This window comes from Dryas octopetala, chromosome 6 (genome assembly GCF_963921425.1).
Source record: "Dryas octopetala chromosome 6, drDryOcto1.1, whole genome shotgun sequence".
NCBI lineage: Eukaryota > Viridiplantae > Streptophyta > Magnoliopsida > Rosales > Rosaceae > Dryas > Dryas octopetala.
This window is the reverse complement of record NC_141371.1, coordinates 2,044,359-2,061,563: the sequence shown is the minus strand read 5'-3', so window position 1 is coordinate 2,061,563 and position 17,205 is coordinate 2,044,359. Positions and strand designations below refer to the sequence as shown.

The 17,205-nt window shown below is 36.4% G+C and overlaps 2 protein-coding genes and 1 pseudogene across 3 annotated transcripts; 1 reads left to right on the top strand and 2 right to left on the bottom strand.

Annotated features, from left to right (window-relative positions):
• Positions 1–4,242: 4,242 nt before the first annotated feature.
• Positions 4,243–5,526, top strand: LOC147280921 (aspartic proteinase nepenthesin-1-like). Its single transcript, XM_086246437.1, has 2 exons — positions 4,243–4,888; positions 4,991–5,526. Exons 1-2 carry the CDS (start codon positions 4,243–4,245, stop codon positions 5,524–5,526), a joined length of 1,182 nt encoding a protein of 393 aa, XP_086102563.1.
• A 752-nt stretch (positions 5,527–6,278) lies between these two features.
• Positions 6,279–6,629, bottom strand: LOC147280920 (cysteine proteinase inhibitor 5-like). Its single transcript, XM_086246435.1, has one exon. It carries the CDS (start codon positions 6,627–6,629, stop codon positions 6,279–6,281), a length of 351 nt encoding a protein of 116 aa, XP_086102561.1.
• Positions 6,630–7,408: 779 nt separating this feature from the next.
• On the bottom strand, positions 7,409–15,553 carry LOC147280919 (uncharacterized; annotated as a pseudogene). The gene is made up of 14 exons (XR_015122819.1): positions 15,296–15,553; positions 14,723–14,832; positions 14,076–14,146; positions 13,883–13,964; positions 13,326–13,441; positions 13,054–13,236; positions 12,267–12,740; positions 11,835–11,912; positions 10,899–10,999; positions 8,846–8,975; positions 8,442–8,722; positions 8,117–8,375; positions 7,675–7,752; positions 7,409–7,562 (listed from the first exon to the last, which is right to left on the bottom strand). The product of XR_015122819.1 is annotated as an uncharacterized LOC147280919 (transcript).
• Between the last annotated feature and the right edge of the window lie 1,652 nt (positions 15,554–17,205).

Sequence of the window (17,205 nt, the reverse complement as noted above, 5' to 3'; positions counted from 1 at the left end):
GGCTCTGATCAATGGAAAAAAGTTGGACACGTGGCATCTTGCATGCTTGCGTGGTTCCAAACTCCTAAAATTTCATCGATGAGCAAGTAAAAATTTGATAGAAAATCGAGAAAAAATAGAGATAAATATAATCTATATATTAAAATAATAATTTTTAAGGCAATCAAAATTAAAGATATATAATCGATCTATAAGATAATATTGTTTAAGGCAATAAAAAAATTTAAAATTAACGAAAACGAAGCATACACATATGAGTAAAATAAACAAAATTTAAATAAATTATTTTCTTTATTTTAGGAGAAACAAAGGCCAGTTCCAACAACGAGTCCATGCATATATAGTTGTTGTCCTGCTTTCTCCTGCTAGCTAGCGTTTGATGCATCTGTTTTAATTGTTACTTATGAATATATGAATGATCACATATACCAACAGAGTATACCTCAACATAAATAAGTTGAGATATACCTCAACAGAAAGAGCCTGTATATATATATATACATATGCATGTTCGGCCAAAAGGCCTTTTCCACCATAACTATCGTCATATATACCTGCTCCTTTCCATTTTTGACTGCCCGAGATGTTGATCAGTCGATCAGTTTGATGTCAATTCAAATATTCCTGCGTGGAATGGAGGTGGATTAAACTGTAAATTAATGGGGATGGATAAACAGTAATTAAGTAGCTAATTATAACTGTGAAAGTTTAAGCTATAAATACAAGGTGTATGTGTGTGCACGTACACCATCCATTCCAATCATCCATTGAAAGCTAACTCGCTAGCTTATCCAGAATAAGTCTCCCAACTGCAATGTTGGTGATTTTGTCCCTCCACTTTCCTTTGCAGCATCCGAACAACAACAACAACAGCCCCGCTGACACTCACAAGCCGAAGCCGACTCTCGATTTCGGCCATAAAGCAAGAATTTCAGGCCACCTAGTGGTCAACCTAACGTACGTCTCTGACATTCAACGAGACCATCCCGGGTTCGGGTGGAATCACAACCCGAAATGATCAAACAAGAGCTTCAGAAAACGACAATGTGGACTGATTAAAATCAAACAGAAACTTGTATTGCATCAGCTGGAAGCTGCCCAGGACACTCGGACCGATATGCTTCTCGGAAAGAAGGACCAGGCCTTGCCGAAGTACTGCTATAATTCGTCGTACTCCGGCAAGGCCTGGTCCTTCTTTCCAAGAAGCATATGGGTCCGAGCGTCCTGGGCAGCTTGCAGCTGATGCAATACAAGAGTCTGTTTGATTTTAATATATCAGTCCACATTGTCGTTTGCAGCAAATCGTTGCTGAAGCTCTTGTTTGATCATTTCGGGTTGTGATTCCACCCGGACCCGGGATGGTCTCGTTGAATGTCAGAGACGTCAGGTTGACCACTAGGTGGTTTTGGGCCTTGAATAAGGACGCGGTCTTTACATGATGGCCTGAAATTCTTGCTTTATGGCCGAAATCGGGAGTCGGCTTCAGCTTGTGGGTGTCGGCGGGGCTGTTGTTCATCTGTGTTTACTATTATTATCCATCTATATATCTATAGCCCATCTTCGTAATTAAATACTCTGTGTACTCATCCATCCACGTTTAATGATGATTATATTATTAATTATTTAGTTATGCTGCAGTAATTTCCAGCTTCTTCGATCTCTTGTTTTTACTCTCTAGTGCACCAATTAGTTTTTTTTAATAACAAGGTAAGTTGCAGCTAGCTGGCTTATCTTGAAATCTGGTCAATTGCCATTTTATTTCCTTTTTGTCTTTCTCTTTCTTCTCTCTTCACGTTCATCTTCTCTCTTTATGCATTTATGCCATTTTAAGTCAAACTGCAGTTTTTTGCATTTTTCTGCAGTTTCTAGAACTGCAGTTTTCTGCAGTTTCTGAAACTGCATAAAAAACTGTAGTTTATGCAGTTTACAGTGAACTGAAACTGCAGTTTCTGGAATTACAAGTGAACTTTCTGCAGTTTCTGAAACTGCAAGTGAACTGAAACTGCATAAAAAACTGCAGTTTATGCAGTTTACAGTGAACTGAAACTGCAGTTTCTGGAATTACAAGTGAACTTTCTGCAGTTTCTGAAACTGCAAGTGAACTGAAACTGCATAAAAAACTGCAGTTTATGCAGTTTACAGTGAACTGAAACTGCAGTTTCTGGAATTACAAGTGAACTTTCTGCAGTTTCTGAAACTGCAAGTGAACTGAAACTGCAGTTTCTGGAACTGTAAGTGAACTGAAACTGCAGAAACTACAATTTATTAGAGTTGAAACTGCAGTTTATTGGATGTGCAGTTTCAGTTTATTAGTGTTTTGGCATGTTGCAGCTGGTGAGGACACGGCAGGTATTTTTAATTTTTGTTATCCAGTGGATGTGGTGTCCGCAAAGGAATAATAGAATTGTGATAGTTGGCCCGCAAAGAAAGAAAGGGGTTTGGGTGGTTTTGGTTAATAAATTTAGGTGCTAATACATGTATGTTAATGGACCCTAAAAATTATTAAGTTAAAGTGACATTGCAGATATTTAAATAGCAGCCTAGCTATAACTAGGTACAACGAGAAACTGATGATCATGATGAGGTAACTTTAATGCATAAGTATCTGTTACACGTCTCTAGCAAGCGCACCGAGTCCATTCTATGTAGAAGGAATTAATTAATTAGGATCAATCAACAATAAGAATGAATTAATTTTGGGTGTGTGTGTGTGTGTGAAATTAATTGTGAATTATTGGGATAAACTAATTAATCCTAGTGAACGTATTTTCAGCTATAAATACTGGCCAGGTGCAGCATTTATATGCATATGCATTGAAACCCTACATGATCCCTCTCATTAGAATAGCCATGAATATACAAAATTATGTCGATCCCCTACTTGTCCCCAATAGGATCATGTTTAGCCTGGTTATTGTCTAATTTTTTTTTGGATACACAGAATTACATAAAGAATTAATAATCTCATAACCCATATGTGATAGAGGGATCGTACGTAGAATATAGAAGAATTCATTCAACATTACATATTTCTTAGAAACATACCATTTATATATGCAATTACCACATGGATCCATCTAATTATAATATACATTTATATAGGAATATATAGGCCCATTGCAAGTATATTGGGAACTAAACATGCATTTACCATTGCATTGCAACTTGATATGCATGGTTCCAAACTTCCAAATTTCCAATCAATTAATTAGAATTATTTAAAAAGAACAAAATTTGGAAGAGAAAAGTGAAATGTTGTCAGTGAAGAGAAGAAGATACTGTATGGGAATTAAAAGAACCCACTCAAGTCTCATGGTACTGAGCACGAATTTTTGAAATACAACCCACTCAAGTCTCAAGGTACATCTTATATATATAAATTAAAAGAATGGATTTGGTGTATTAATTTTTTGATTTTGCACATGATTTTTTGTTGGAGGATTTTGATTTTGTGTATTAATAATCTTTTTGTATTTTGCACATTATTACCAAATTTAAGAATTATAAATTGTATTGACAAAAAAAAAGGAATTATAAATTGTACACAATACCACTATTAAGTCTATATGATCTTTAAAATGCTTTTACAGTTAATTCACACAATACCACTATCAAGTCTATATGATCTACAATCTTAATTTGCTCACCTTAATTAATTAAGAATGCTACCTCGAGTAGTAGTCAATTTTTATGAGAGTTTGCTATATATAGCGAAAACTGAAAAGAGCATGGCTCTTTGCCTCTTTCCCTAGCTAGCTAGCTTGTTCACATGTATAGATAATTAAACCACTATATATTTATTGCAGCTAGTTCACCATGATCCGACGTCTAATTAAGTAGTGGAATTATCACATCTCCCCTAGTACTCAACAATATATTGATTCATCACAAATTCACAAGTATACGAAACTAATTTTGTGTATAATTTAGACTATCAACATTTCAAAAAAGAAACCTTCCTGTACATAACAAATATCAAAACAAAGCCTAATAGTGACAGATAACGATTAACCTAACTATGGGCAAGTGGGATGTTTGGATTCCTTTGGTGCTCTGCAGGGGGTTCCAGACTTCCAGGTACAGTTTCTGTGAGACACTTAGCTTTATCGATCTCCATTATAAATAGGACATTCTTCCCTTCCACTGCTCATCGATCCAATCACAAAGTTAAGCTCTTAATTTCTCTCAATTACCATGAATATGATGAGAATGATCATGAGCATTTGTTTGATCACAATCACGATGATGATGGTCATGGGGGAAGCTGGCATAGCCATAGCCCAACCCCAACCCCAATTAGGATTGAGTTTGAAGATGAAACCAATACTGAAACTGCCCTACTTTTCCAACCTGACCGTTGTTCAAATTCACCAAAACTTGAGCCACATCTCCAAAGTTCGTGCACTCTACCTTCAGCGACTACCAAACAATATAAGATCCCCTATTAAAGGTCCATTCGGTTGGCTTTACTACATGGAGGTCGAAATTGGGACACCTCCATTGAAGCTGAATTTGGCCATGGACACTGCAAGCAGTCCCACTTGGGTCCAAAGTGCCCATTGCAGAAAATGTTTCCAAGTCTCCTCACCTAACTTCGACCCCAAGAAATCGACCACATTCCAGCCCATGCCTCATGACAATCCCATGTGCTTTCCTCCATGGCTCACTCCCTCTGGCCGGTTCTGCTCTTATGGGGTGGACTACAGCGAGCACAGCACAAAAGGCAGGTTTGGATTCGACACTTTCACTTTCTTGTCTGGTCATCACCATCAACAAGCAATCCCAAATGTTGCATTTGGTTGTGGCATCTACAATGATTTAATTGACTTGGGAGGCAAGGGCAGTCCAATGGCTGGGATTCTTGGGCTGGGGAGAGATCACCCTTCAAGTATTGTACACCAGTTAAGAGCAACCACACTCCAAAAGTTCTCATACTGTCTGCCTCAAAATCTTAGGGACCAGGCATAGTTGCACTTTGGCAATGATGCAGAGCTCAAAGGTCCTAAAGTGCAAACAACTCCAATTCTGGATGGCCCAGATAAGTTTTATTACTTGGATTTGAAGGGCATCAGTTTGAATGGGACACTCCTCCCAATTGATCCTAAACTATTCAAGTATTCTGGAGGAGGGGTCGTCATTGATTCGGGTTCTTTCTACAGTCACTTTGTGCAGAAAGCATACAGCACCCTAAGGCAAGCTATGGTGAGCTATTTTCTGGGGCAGTATGGATTGCATCCTCTGAAGAAAAGCAAGTCGGGGTTCGACCTCTGCTTTTATATTCCTAAAAATGGAGACCTCTTTTATGAGGCACCATCAATGGTGTTTCATTTTCAAGGAGCCAACTTTAAGCTGAATGGGGATGCAATCTTGCTGGCGTTTCAAGAGGTCGATGAGTTGTGTATGATGATAACACCAGTTGAGGTAATTGGTGTTCCAAATATTCTTGGGGCATTTCAACAGAGGAATTATAGATTCTCTTTTGATGTGGCTGCGTCCACACTGTCCTTTGTTCCTGAGAATTGTTAGATGCATGTCCCAATATTCCTCTGTTGAAAATAAAAGGATATATATGATGTTTATCATATGATTCATATGTATATGCTACTGTTACTACTGCAGCATTAGTAATGATATCCATCTCAGTACTTTAATTACACTTTATCCAGAATCATTCTCCTCTTTTTCCTTTTTTTATTTATTTTATTAATTTTAATTTTGGGCTAAATATAAATAAGGACATTAATTAATTAATTGATTCATTCATTTTCTTATTTTCCCTATTACTTCTGGAGGGCAACTTCAATTAATCAGTGAGTGAATTGCAACAGAAAAGTATTCTTGTTGTTGTAGTGGTATATATGATGGCCTCTATAATTTGGATGTAGTTCTTTTTGGGTGATCAGTTCCAATAAGGGTCATTTCATTTGCACCCTTCCAACCAACCTTAAACTTCCCACAAAGTGGTTTGTACGTACTACGTGCTGATGAATATATCATCAGCCTTGATTTGAAGGATTGGATTGGAGGACTCAGATGGCCAGATGGAGGGTCGAATTGCAATCTGACATTGATATATAAGTTGAGTTGTTCGATCAATAATTCAATACCCTTTCACACTCGACATTGGTTTCAATATTCATGAGACAAACTATGTGGCCACAGAAGAAAAATACTAGATATTCACAAAAATTCACAAAAACCAACCTTTATTCGATATTCCAAATTCATATAAAGATGAGACAATTAAATCAACAGAAATCCTGAAAAGGGACTCAATATCAATTTTTATCTTTATAAAAAGCAGTCAGTTTCACCCTTTCCCCATATCTGGCCCAAATACCAGCCTTATAATTCACAGCAGGGGTAGACAAGGACTCATTCTTGGCCGCAATGACAAGGTCATAAACAGTGCCGGATATGAAGATGGTTTGGCCCCGAACCACGTTTTGAAAGACCAACTTTTTTGTGGCATTCTTGTTGTATTCGGAGACTGCAAACTCTCCGGCCTTCACTATAACTGGGTCGCTGGTATTCTTTATGGGTTGCCAAATACCGGGCGGTGGATCTATGGCAGCGGTAAGGAGGGGCATGAGTAGAGCAACAAGTGCGAGGAAGTAATGAAGATGCATTGTGACTGGCTTTTAATTGTTTGAATCCAATTCGTGTGGAAAATGCATGTTGGTCCATGGTTTATATAGCAGATTGTTGGACGTGAATTAAAGGTATGTAATTGAAGAATGGATTCAGTGTATCATACAAATTAAAAGGGGGGATTTAATGTATTAATTTTCTTTTTATTTTGCACATGGTTCTTAGTTGGAGGATTGTGCTTTAGCCACCCCTAGTGAAATAGTTAAGAATACTAATTAAGCAATACAATAATGTCAGGATAGGCAAGATGCATGGAGAAAGAAAATTAGGTAAGCTGGTAAGGATAACTATGGAGCCTGTGACCCTGCAAAATTGGTAGAATGGTTAAATTCTTTGTATTTATATATAGTCATTTCATATACATTGAATCTATTAATTTCAAATACAGTTTCTGAAACTACTTTCTTTATGTACATTGTTTGTAAGGATTTACCCAGCCCATCTCTTTAAGCTAAAAGATACATTGGGATCCATGTTATTAAAATAGAAAATCTTCAAAGTTTTAAAAAAAAAAAAAAAAAACGGTTATTTGATAATTCTGTGTCAGAGCAGAATTATCAAACATATTTAGGACTTCATACGTAACAACATAAATTTGTATTGATTTTTGTTCGTGCTTCAGTTTCTCTTCTTCTACGGCTTAGATTATAAGTTAAGATCAATCCCTCCTAGGTCACCACTTTACCACCCAAGTCAAAAATCCACTCAAGCCATTTCTTCTTCAGGCACTAACAAAAGCAGCCATAACCATTTCATCTTCAAGAAAACCCCAAGTAGGTAATTTATAGTAGATGTTAAAAAATAAAAGTGCACTTGAATACACACAGTAACAAAGCAAAAATAAAAACTTGATGATCAATTCAACAAACTTAAATGCTCAGATCATTGTGACAGTGGAACTTATCCAAGCCCTACAGAGGCAATAACCAACACAAACAAACAATTCAGACATTGGCAGACACTCGATATTAGACAAACAACAAGAGTTACCAGAAAAGAAAAGGATGGAGTTCAAGAAATTACTAATTGCTCCTGTAAAATTTTTCTCTCTTGAATGCTTGAACTCCTCTCCTCTGTTAGCTTCAAAATAGTAACTTCAGCCTGGAAAAAATTAGAAAAAAACAAAAAACAAAAGGAGCTGGGTTAATATTATATTTTGAAAACTAATCAAGTAGAGACTGGATTCCAGCAGCATGCCTGTACATTGTATGAAGAGTTTGATTATTGATTATTGTCTGATGCACTATTACACTGTCTATCTATGGCTCTACCCCTGCACTTATCACATGCAAGAGTTCTTGCTATGATTCTTTCAAAGTGCTTATTTTTAAATTGAGGCATTAAGATTCACATCTCACAAGAATGCTGCCAGAATCCAGTCTGTAGTTGCAACTTACAGGCAAATACTAAGAACCAAAATAACTAAAACATAAATTCAGAAATTAAAATCTGGAAAGACCAAAACCTGGCTCAGCTTTAATTCAAGTTCATTTAGCTATGATTTCATCTCCAAAATATCTTTAGCTAACTTCAACTCTTTCACATCCTTTGCTGCATTCAACTCCACATCTTGTGCTGCTTTCAACTCCAGATCCTTCGATGGTTTCAACTCCACATCCTTTGCTGGTTTCAGCTCCACATCTTTTGCTGCTTTCAACTCCACATACTTAGCTGGTTTCAACTCCACATATTTTGCAATGAAGCACAACCAAAAGGTACTTTTACTAGTTGAAGATGAAGGGAATCAGTTTGAATGGGACACTCCTCCCAAATTCCCAATTGATCCCAACATCTTCAACAAGTAAAAGTTCCGGGGGCCACCCACAATTGGGGTTGTCTGTAGCTTGCTACCTTTTGGTTGTGCCTCATTGCCAAATTTGAGCAGTGCTTCTTTCTCCCCAAAGTGTTGAGGCAAGCAGTAGGAGAACTTTTGAAGGGTGAGTGAGGCTAGTTGGTGCACAATGCTAGAGGGGCCAAGAACGCCACCAATTGGATTTGCACTGGTTTTGAATGTGCCCGTCATGACATTGTATACACCACAGCCAAACGCAACATTGGGAATTGGATGGTGCTGATGATGATGATTGGACGACAAGAATGCCAAAGTATCAAATCCAAATCTGCCCTTGGTGACTTGCTACTCTTAATTTCTCTCTCTACTTTGTTTTTAAAGGCTCAGATTTAAGCCTGGTACCAACAGAAGCAAAGCAGGAGATCCATTCCTTGGAAAACACTTTTTGCATTGGGCACTTTGGACCCATGTGGGGCTTGTTGCAGTGTCCAATGCCAGGTTCAGCTTTGTTGGAGGTGTGCCGATTTCAAGGCTACATAGCCAAAACAGGGAGAATCATTGAATCAACAAAGATTAATATCATGGAGAGATGAGAAGAAGTTTTTGCAATTTGGAAAATTAATATGTTGTATTATTGGACTACTTAATTAGTACATGTAGCAGCTGCCAGCTTGCCAAGGTGTGTCATCTATGAGTCATATTCATGGTTAATTGATGATGGTTCATAGTCAAATTCGTGTACTAGAAAAATGACCCACGTAGTTTAAACTCATACTAACTATATATGATGGTGAACTCCAATGAATATATATAATAGTGGGTTATTATACATGTGAGCAAGCTAGCTAGTGGTTTCTTGTCAATTCCATCGCACAACAAATATAGGATTACTGTAAATAGGCATCATATATAAATCGATTACAAGTTGCAAATTATTGGTGTAGTTTGTGTCATTACGCTTCGCATGTATAGCTATATATACTGACTATTTATTCCTTCTTCTTCTTGTTAATTGTTTGTTTTTTCTACTTTCTTTTCTGAAGCTATGTAGCTACTTGAAATTAAAGAGTCAAACTTGCTGTACTGTAGCTTGCAGATGGATGCATTTAACATAATGACCCATATATCATGATATGCAAATGCAATTGACATCTTATACATGATGTAGATTATGTCATGGTATATGACGGTTCATGATTGTTACTATATATAATGTACACGTTATCATATACAAGGCATACATATGCGTTCACATAGAAATTTTACGATTTATTATTAGGCTTCAAGGCTAATAATCCTAAAATTATTAAGATTATTAGGCTTCAAGGCATTTTTTTTATCCAGAATCATTCTTCTCTTTTTTCCTTTTTATTTATTTTATTAATTTTAATTTTGGGCTGAGTATATATAAGGTCATTAATTAATTTTCTTATTTTCCCTATTACTTCTGGAGGGCAACTTCAATTAATCAGTGAGTGAGTAGCAACAGAAAAGTATCTTCTTGTTGTGGTGGTATATATGATAGCCTCTATAATTTGGATGTCGTGCTTTTTGGGCGATCACTGATCACTTCCAATACGGATCATTTCATTTACACCCTTCCAACTTCCAAGTTCCAACCAACCTTAAGCTTCCCACAAAGTGGTTTGTGCTGCTAATGAATATATTATCAGCCTTGATTTTAAAGAGTGGATTTGAGAACTAGATGGCCTGATGGAGATCGAATTGCAATCTGACATTGATATATAAGTTGAGTTGTTCAAACAATAATTCGATACCCTTTCACACTCGACATTGGTTTCAAAATTCATAGAGACAAACTATGTGACTACAGAAGAAAAGAACAGGGATTTCCTATTAGATATTCACAAAAACCAACTTTTATTAGATATTTCAAATTCATATAAAGACGAGACAATTAAATCAACAGAAATGAACGAACTCAATATGTTTTTATCTTTAAAAAAAGCAGTCAATTTCACCCTTGGCCACAATGACAAGGTCAAGTGAAGATAGTCTGGCCCCGAACCACTTTTTGAAAGATCAATTTTTTTGGGCTAAAAAGTGTGGATTTCCTCAAGTCAAGAACAACCCAGACAATTATTGCATATATCGTCAATGAGAATATTGATGTCTAAAAGCACAATATAATCAGGATTTGATTTTTCTACGATCATGTTTATGACATTGATTTTCAGAAATCCCATGCATACATGAACCGCAGAATTATCCATACTTCTTACCTGTCAACCCAAGCCTTTCACATCCCTTTTCTTTCTTGTTTTACAGGGCTGAAAAAATGCATATACATGTACTGCACTTGTATATGAGTATATTGGCTATACTGTCCGCTGTATACCTCATCTGTACATTTATAACGAGGAAGAGGTTTTATACCTATATATCTAACTATTGACTCATGGTACTAGCTTCATGCAAATTTTTTCATTGGTGTAGACAGTATCCAAGAACAACACTCACAAGCGCCACCATACAAACAAATAGGAGAGGGAACCCAACTTGGACTCTTTTCACACCTCTTTTGCTCAGTTGTGCCTGCAATAGCAGCAATAACATACAAACCAATGTCATTAATAAGAGTCTTGATCAGGTGCAAAAATAAGTGTGCAGAGAGAGAGAGATTAGCATATGTAGAACATTTGAAAACATGTTGCTGGAATCAGACAAACATAACCAAAGAGTACAGCAGATCAATAAAAAACACAGCCTGCTTTTTTACAAGGAACATGTTTCTGAAATTTCCTGATATAAATGCAATGCAACTGGGTTCCAGAAATATTTAAACAGGTCTATTTCAAATATGGAAGTGAAGATCTGCAATAGGTTCTGAAAAAAACATTATTACTTTATTTTAGCTTGTAAGCACATCAGAGAATAGGGCTGATCCCCCACACACAACCACAATCTCAAAGAACATATTTAGGACTTCATACGTAACAACATAAATTTGTATTGATTTTTGTTCGTGCTTCAGTTTCTCTTCTTCTATGGCTTAGATTATAAGATCAATCCCTCCTAGGTCACCACTTTACCACCCAAGTCAAAAATCCACTCAAGCCATTTCTTCTTCAGGCACTAACAAAAGCAGCCATAACCATTTCATCTTCAAGAAAACCCCAAGTAGGTAATTTATAGTAGATGTTAAAAAATAAAAGTGCACTTGAATACACATAGCAACAAAGCAAAAATAAAAACTTGATGATCAATTCAACAAACTTAAATGCTCAGATCATTGTGACAGTGGAACTTATCCCAGCCATACAGAGGCAATAACCAACACAAACAAACAATTCAGACATTGGCAGACACTCGATATTAGACAAACAACAAGAGTTACTAGAAAAGAAAAGGATGGAGTTCAAGAAATTACTAATTGCTCCTGTAAAATTTTTCTCTCTTGAATGCTTGTACTCCTCTCCTCTGTTAGCTTTAAAATAGTAACTTCAGCCTGGAAAAAATTAGAAAAAAAAAGGAGCTGGGTTAATATTATATTTTGAAAACTAATCAAGTAGAGACTGGATTCCAGCACCATGCCTGTACATTGTATGCAGAGTTTGATTATTGATTATTGTCTGATGCACTATTACACTGTCTATCTATGGCTCTACCCCTGCACTTATCACATGCAAGAGTTCTTGCTACGATTCTTTCAAAGTGCTTATTTTTAAATTGAGGCATTAAGATTCACATCTCACAAGAATGCTGCCAGAATCCACTCTGTAGTTGCAACTTACAGGCAAATACTAAGAACCAAAATAACTAAAACATAAATTCAGAAATTAAAATCTGGAAAGACCAAAACCTGGCTCAGCTTTAATTCAAGTTCATTTAGCTTTGATTTCATCTCCAAAATATCTTTAGCTAACTTCAACTCTTCCACATCCTTTGCTGCATTCAACTCCACATCTAGTGCTGCTTTCAACTCCAGATCCTTGGATGGTTTCAACTCCACATCCTTTGCTGGTTTCAGCTCCACATCTTTTGCTGGTTTCAATTCCACATCTTTTGCTGCTTTCAACTCCACATCCTTAGCTGGTTTCAACTCCACATCTTTTGCTGGTTTCAACTCCACATCTTTTGCTGGTTTCAACTCCACATCTTTTTCCGATTTAAATTCCACATTTTTTTCCGGTTTCAACTCCACATCTTCTGCTGGTTTCAACTCCACATCCTTTGCTGGTTTCAACTCCACATCCTTTGCTGGTTTCGACACAGTATCCTTTAATGGCTTTGACTCTTCACTCTTTACAACTGTGGACTTCACATCCTTTGTAACCTGGTACATTTTAAGATCCACAAAATGACATCCCATATGCAAATTCAGGATATTTGGAGGATGGACTAAAACTACACAACACTACATCAGGAAACTGTCCCTACTAAAAGGGTGTTAAACCCATTGCGTCCTAAAAATTTATTCTCCACTACGTTGTCAAAAGTAGCATATACCTTGCCTAAGTGATAATGCAAGTCCCTTCGAGAAAATGAGAGTGAGAGATATAATAAATTTAGAAAGTGGAAGCAGGGGGGAGGGAGGAGAAAGGGAAAGAGTCCAACATTAATTGTCAAATAAGAAGCGTTTCTCTAACCTTGTTCTGTTGAGGGAGGATTTTGACTCCACCAAATACTTCATCTTTTAGAACTGAAGCTTCATGGCCCAAACCCTGCTTTAGGCCTACCTTGATTGGTGACAGTGTTGGTGAATTGGGCGGGCTAAGAAGGGTTACTCTTAGCTTTTTCTCTTCAACATATTTGCCATCATCTTTAGTAAACTGTGAAATAAACAATGAGAAACCAGTATAGTAACTACCAAGACAGAGACCAATACATCATCTCAAGGCCAATAACTACCAAGACTTACCATGCTAGCTGTAATATCCTCGTCGGCTGTCCCAGAAGAAACAATTGTGCTTTGGATTAAGAACTTATCTCTGCATTCCATATCAGACAGAGCTGTCCGTGGAGCTTGCATTGTAACTACATTGACAAAGGAATTCAAAATGGTTATAACAAAAGCAATTAAAGGAAAAAAAAAATAAACAACCATAAAGTAAAATGCAGAGTAAAACTAAAAAACTATTTTCATTCTCATTCCCATTGTGTCTCCATGTCATGCCGAAATTTTAATCTGTCTAAAGCAGATAGTGCAAATGTTTATACTATGTTAAGCAGATGGTTCCCATTAAATTATGTCCACAAGGACAGAAAGCATGTAGAAATAATGCCAAAGTGCAACCAATATATAGCATGTAATGATTCATAAATTTCATCTTTTTTCTTCTTCCATTTAAAACAAAAATCCTTAAGTGAAACTTAAGCTTCAAATTTCATACTTTATACATAATGATAAAGCAACGTTACATGCACATTCAAACACACACTCACTATATACTCAGTGAAATACATAAAAAAGCATACCTGAAAATTCACAAGTTGATTTTGGTGGGATAACACCTACATTTGGTCTCACACAGTATTTCTTGGGGGATGTAGTTTTAACCTGTGAATGTCATGTTAAATTAGATTTCCGTCTAGCATTCCAACTCATTCAATGAAATTCCATGTCAACACTCTTCAGTAATTTGGAAAACAATCAGAATGCAATATGCACCTTAAAAGCAACATGGTGGTCAGTTGTGTTGGTAAGTCGAACTGAGCATGAGCTTTGCTTCTTCAATTCAACTATGAAAACAATTACACAGTCAGTCTAGTAATTTACAATTCACAAGCAATGGTTAAACTAATACACAAAATTGAATTTAACCTCCATTTCCTTTCAAATATTATCACCAACCAGCCATACATAAGTAACACTACGAAGGGAACACAACCTTTACTTTGATCTAATTATGGAAGTGTAAGTGTGTAACCATTCCAAGCTATAGTCATATAGATTAACCAGAATATGGACTAATCTGTTCAATATTCATAGTTTCAAAATCGATGCTCCTTTGGGGTGAAAAACCCATAGGAAGCTAATTCCATAAATAAAAAAGATAACATAGAAAAAATCAAATTCAAATTAAAAAACAAAACAAAAGAAAACATAGAAAAAATCAAATTCAAATTAAAAAACAAAACAAAAACCTCTACTCCACTGACTATGTCTTTCGACTATGTGGGTCAACTACATGAAATCGGCCAAACCAACAAACACAAAACGTAATAAATCCGAACAATGATTATTATAACGATCACAAAGACACTAGATCAAAAAGAAAATGATTGGAATGGACCATCTACCAATAATGAACTTACATGTGAATTTCAATTCCTTGGGCTGAATCTCCAAAATTTGCGTACTCATTATTGTCTCAACTTCACGACAATCCAATGCTATACACTGATATCCAAATCTCCTTTTTTAACTGCACAGCAATGAAATACAGAGAACATATTAAGACAACTACATCCTCAATTCTTTAAGAAAATAAAAAATTCGTACACATTATGTATAAACATGTCTTATATGTCTGTATCCGCATGTGCATATGTTAATGACTGACCCACCGTTTGGTTGCTGAGAAAATCTTAGGAAGCAAAATATACTAATTGAATATGAATATGGCTAAAATTATGGAGTCCTTGGGACCCAGTATAAATGTATAATAATAATCAAAGAAAATACAAAATACAAAATAGAGAGAGAGAGAGAGAGAGAGGAAAAAGAAATCCAAAAGTTGTAAAAAGTTTCATGCACTAGATCCCAAAACCGAAAGAATAGAATCGTAATAAAGTTGTCGGACCCTCAAAATCAATCAATTCCTATTTCCCGCACTCTGCTTTTCTCAGCAACCAAACACAACACAGCAACGATCAAAATAAACACACCGGGTTGAGAGTTTGACTCGTCTCTCAACTTGGACGGTCAAAACGAGTCAACGGAACGACGACGTGTTAGAAACCAAAGAAGGAGTCAGCTCAACAGCGTTTCAGGTTTCGTCTAGACTGAAGTTGAAACGCTGTTGACACCGTTTATAGGGTCTTCGATCTTCTGAAGACCGAGTCGAAAAGACGGTACTGGTACTCTAAAGCGTGAGGATGGATACGACGGCGTTTGGATCAGAGGGAAAGAGAGACGGAGCGTGAGAAAGCTTACCTGTTTGGAGAGAGAGAGAGAGAGCGAGAAAATCAGAGAGGAATTGAAATGGCGTGGAAATACCGCTTTTGAATGAAGAATAATAATAGAATAATGGGGAAAGCTTTGGATGGAATCGATGATTCCAAGTAGGGGTCAAGCCCTATATTCTAGAGAGAGAGAGAGAGAGAGAGAGAGAGTGGGTGCGTTTGGTGGTCTGAAACATCAAACATTACAGTGGTGTGGTGCTAATATATTGACGGGAGAAGGTGAAAATCAACTAACCAGGTGGTCCAGGTACGCTTGCTGGTGGCGTTAGTTGCACCCGCCGTTAGGAGTTTGGGCGACCGACTCTGCTTCGCTCCACTGGGTCGGGTTTTTCGGATACGGGACCCTATACAGCCTTGTCCTTGACCCATGGGCCTAACCTCTTTGGCCCATTTATAATGCTCGGGCCTGTAGCCTATATAGCCAGTAATTAATTTAATGTAGTCATCATGGGTTAATCAAATCAGTGGTTGAGAACTTGAGGCATGGATCAATTGTTCATCTTCTATTATCAATTTTAACATTTGCTACTAACATTTTCCCTTTTTATAAGCAAACAAGAAAAAAAAAAACCTCTACAGATGTTTTAGTGCTAGAGATTTTAAACTTTAGATTAGCCTCACAAGTGTATACACCTACTCATTCACAACATGTCTTTACATGCTAATCATGTGACCATTAATTATAATAAAGTAGGTATATACACTCATTACATACAAGTTTTCCTCTACTTATAATATTTTTTCTCAAAATTTTTAATGTCATTATGAGATTTGAAATAAAATAGTATCTTAATTTTTAGCTAGTAACTCTTTATGAACTCTCATGATAAATGAAAATAATCTTTCTAGTCAACCCACAAAACTCCCTTTTGTTTTTCTTTCTTCTTCCTTTTTGTTTGGCCATGCTTCTTTCTTCTTATTGTATCCATTATAATACCATTGTGTTTGCTAATTCAACCTTTTCCATATGATTCACAAATCATTGTTTCCATGATCATTATATTGCAATTCATGAACTTATAAATTGGAAGACCAACTTTTAGTTGGGCCTCATATATACATTAGGCAAGCAAACTGAACATTGGGTATGTGAGACGGTTGAAGAGCCAGAACATCATTGTCAAAGGCTTTTAATATTCCCTAACTTTTCACCCATTAAAGATAGATACCTATAAAGCCTATGTCTCATACAAGCCTTTTCCTTAAGTGACGTTTTAGTGTATCGGTGAGTATGAATACACAATTTCAAATAATGAATTCATAACATTTTTTATATGTGTTCACAAAAATATAAGCTGATACTAGATTCTAATATTAATATTGAACAGATACCCTTCTCTTAAATTATGCAAAGAGTAGGAAGGGATAAAAAAAATGAAAGAGCATCAAAGTTTCATCATCAGTCAAAGTTGCCCACATCACAAGAAACTTGGATTGCAACATCAAAATTATTTGCTCATTCATGCATGCGTATGATTGTTCGAGAAGCGCTTTCCCAAACTTCCTTCAACTGCCACTAGAATTTCTGAATTTCATAATAATTTTAATAATCGAATTTACATGTAAATTTCATTGCCATAAAAATGTAATGTTCTACAAGCTTTATTCCAACT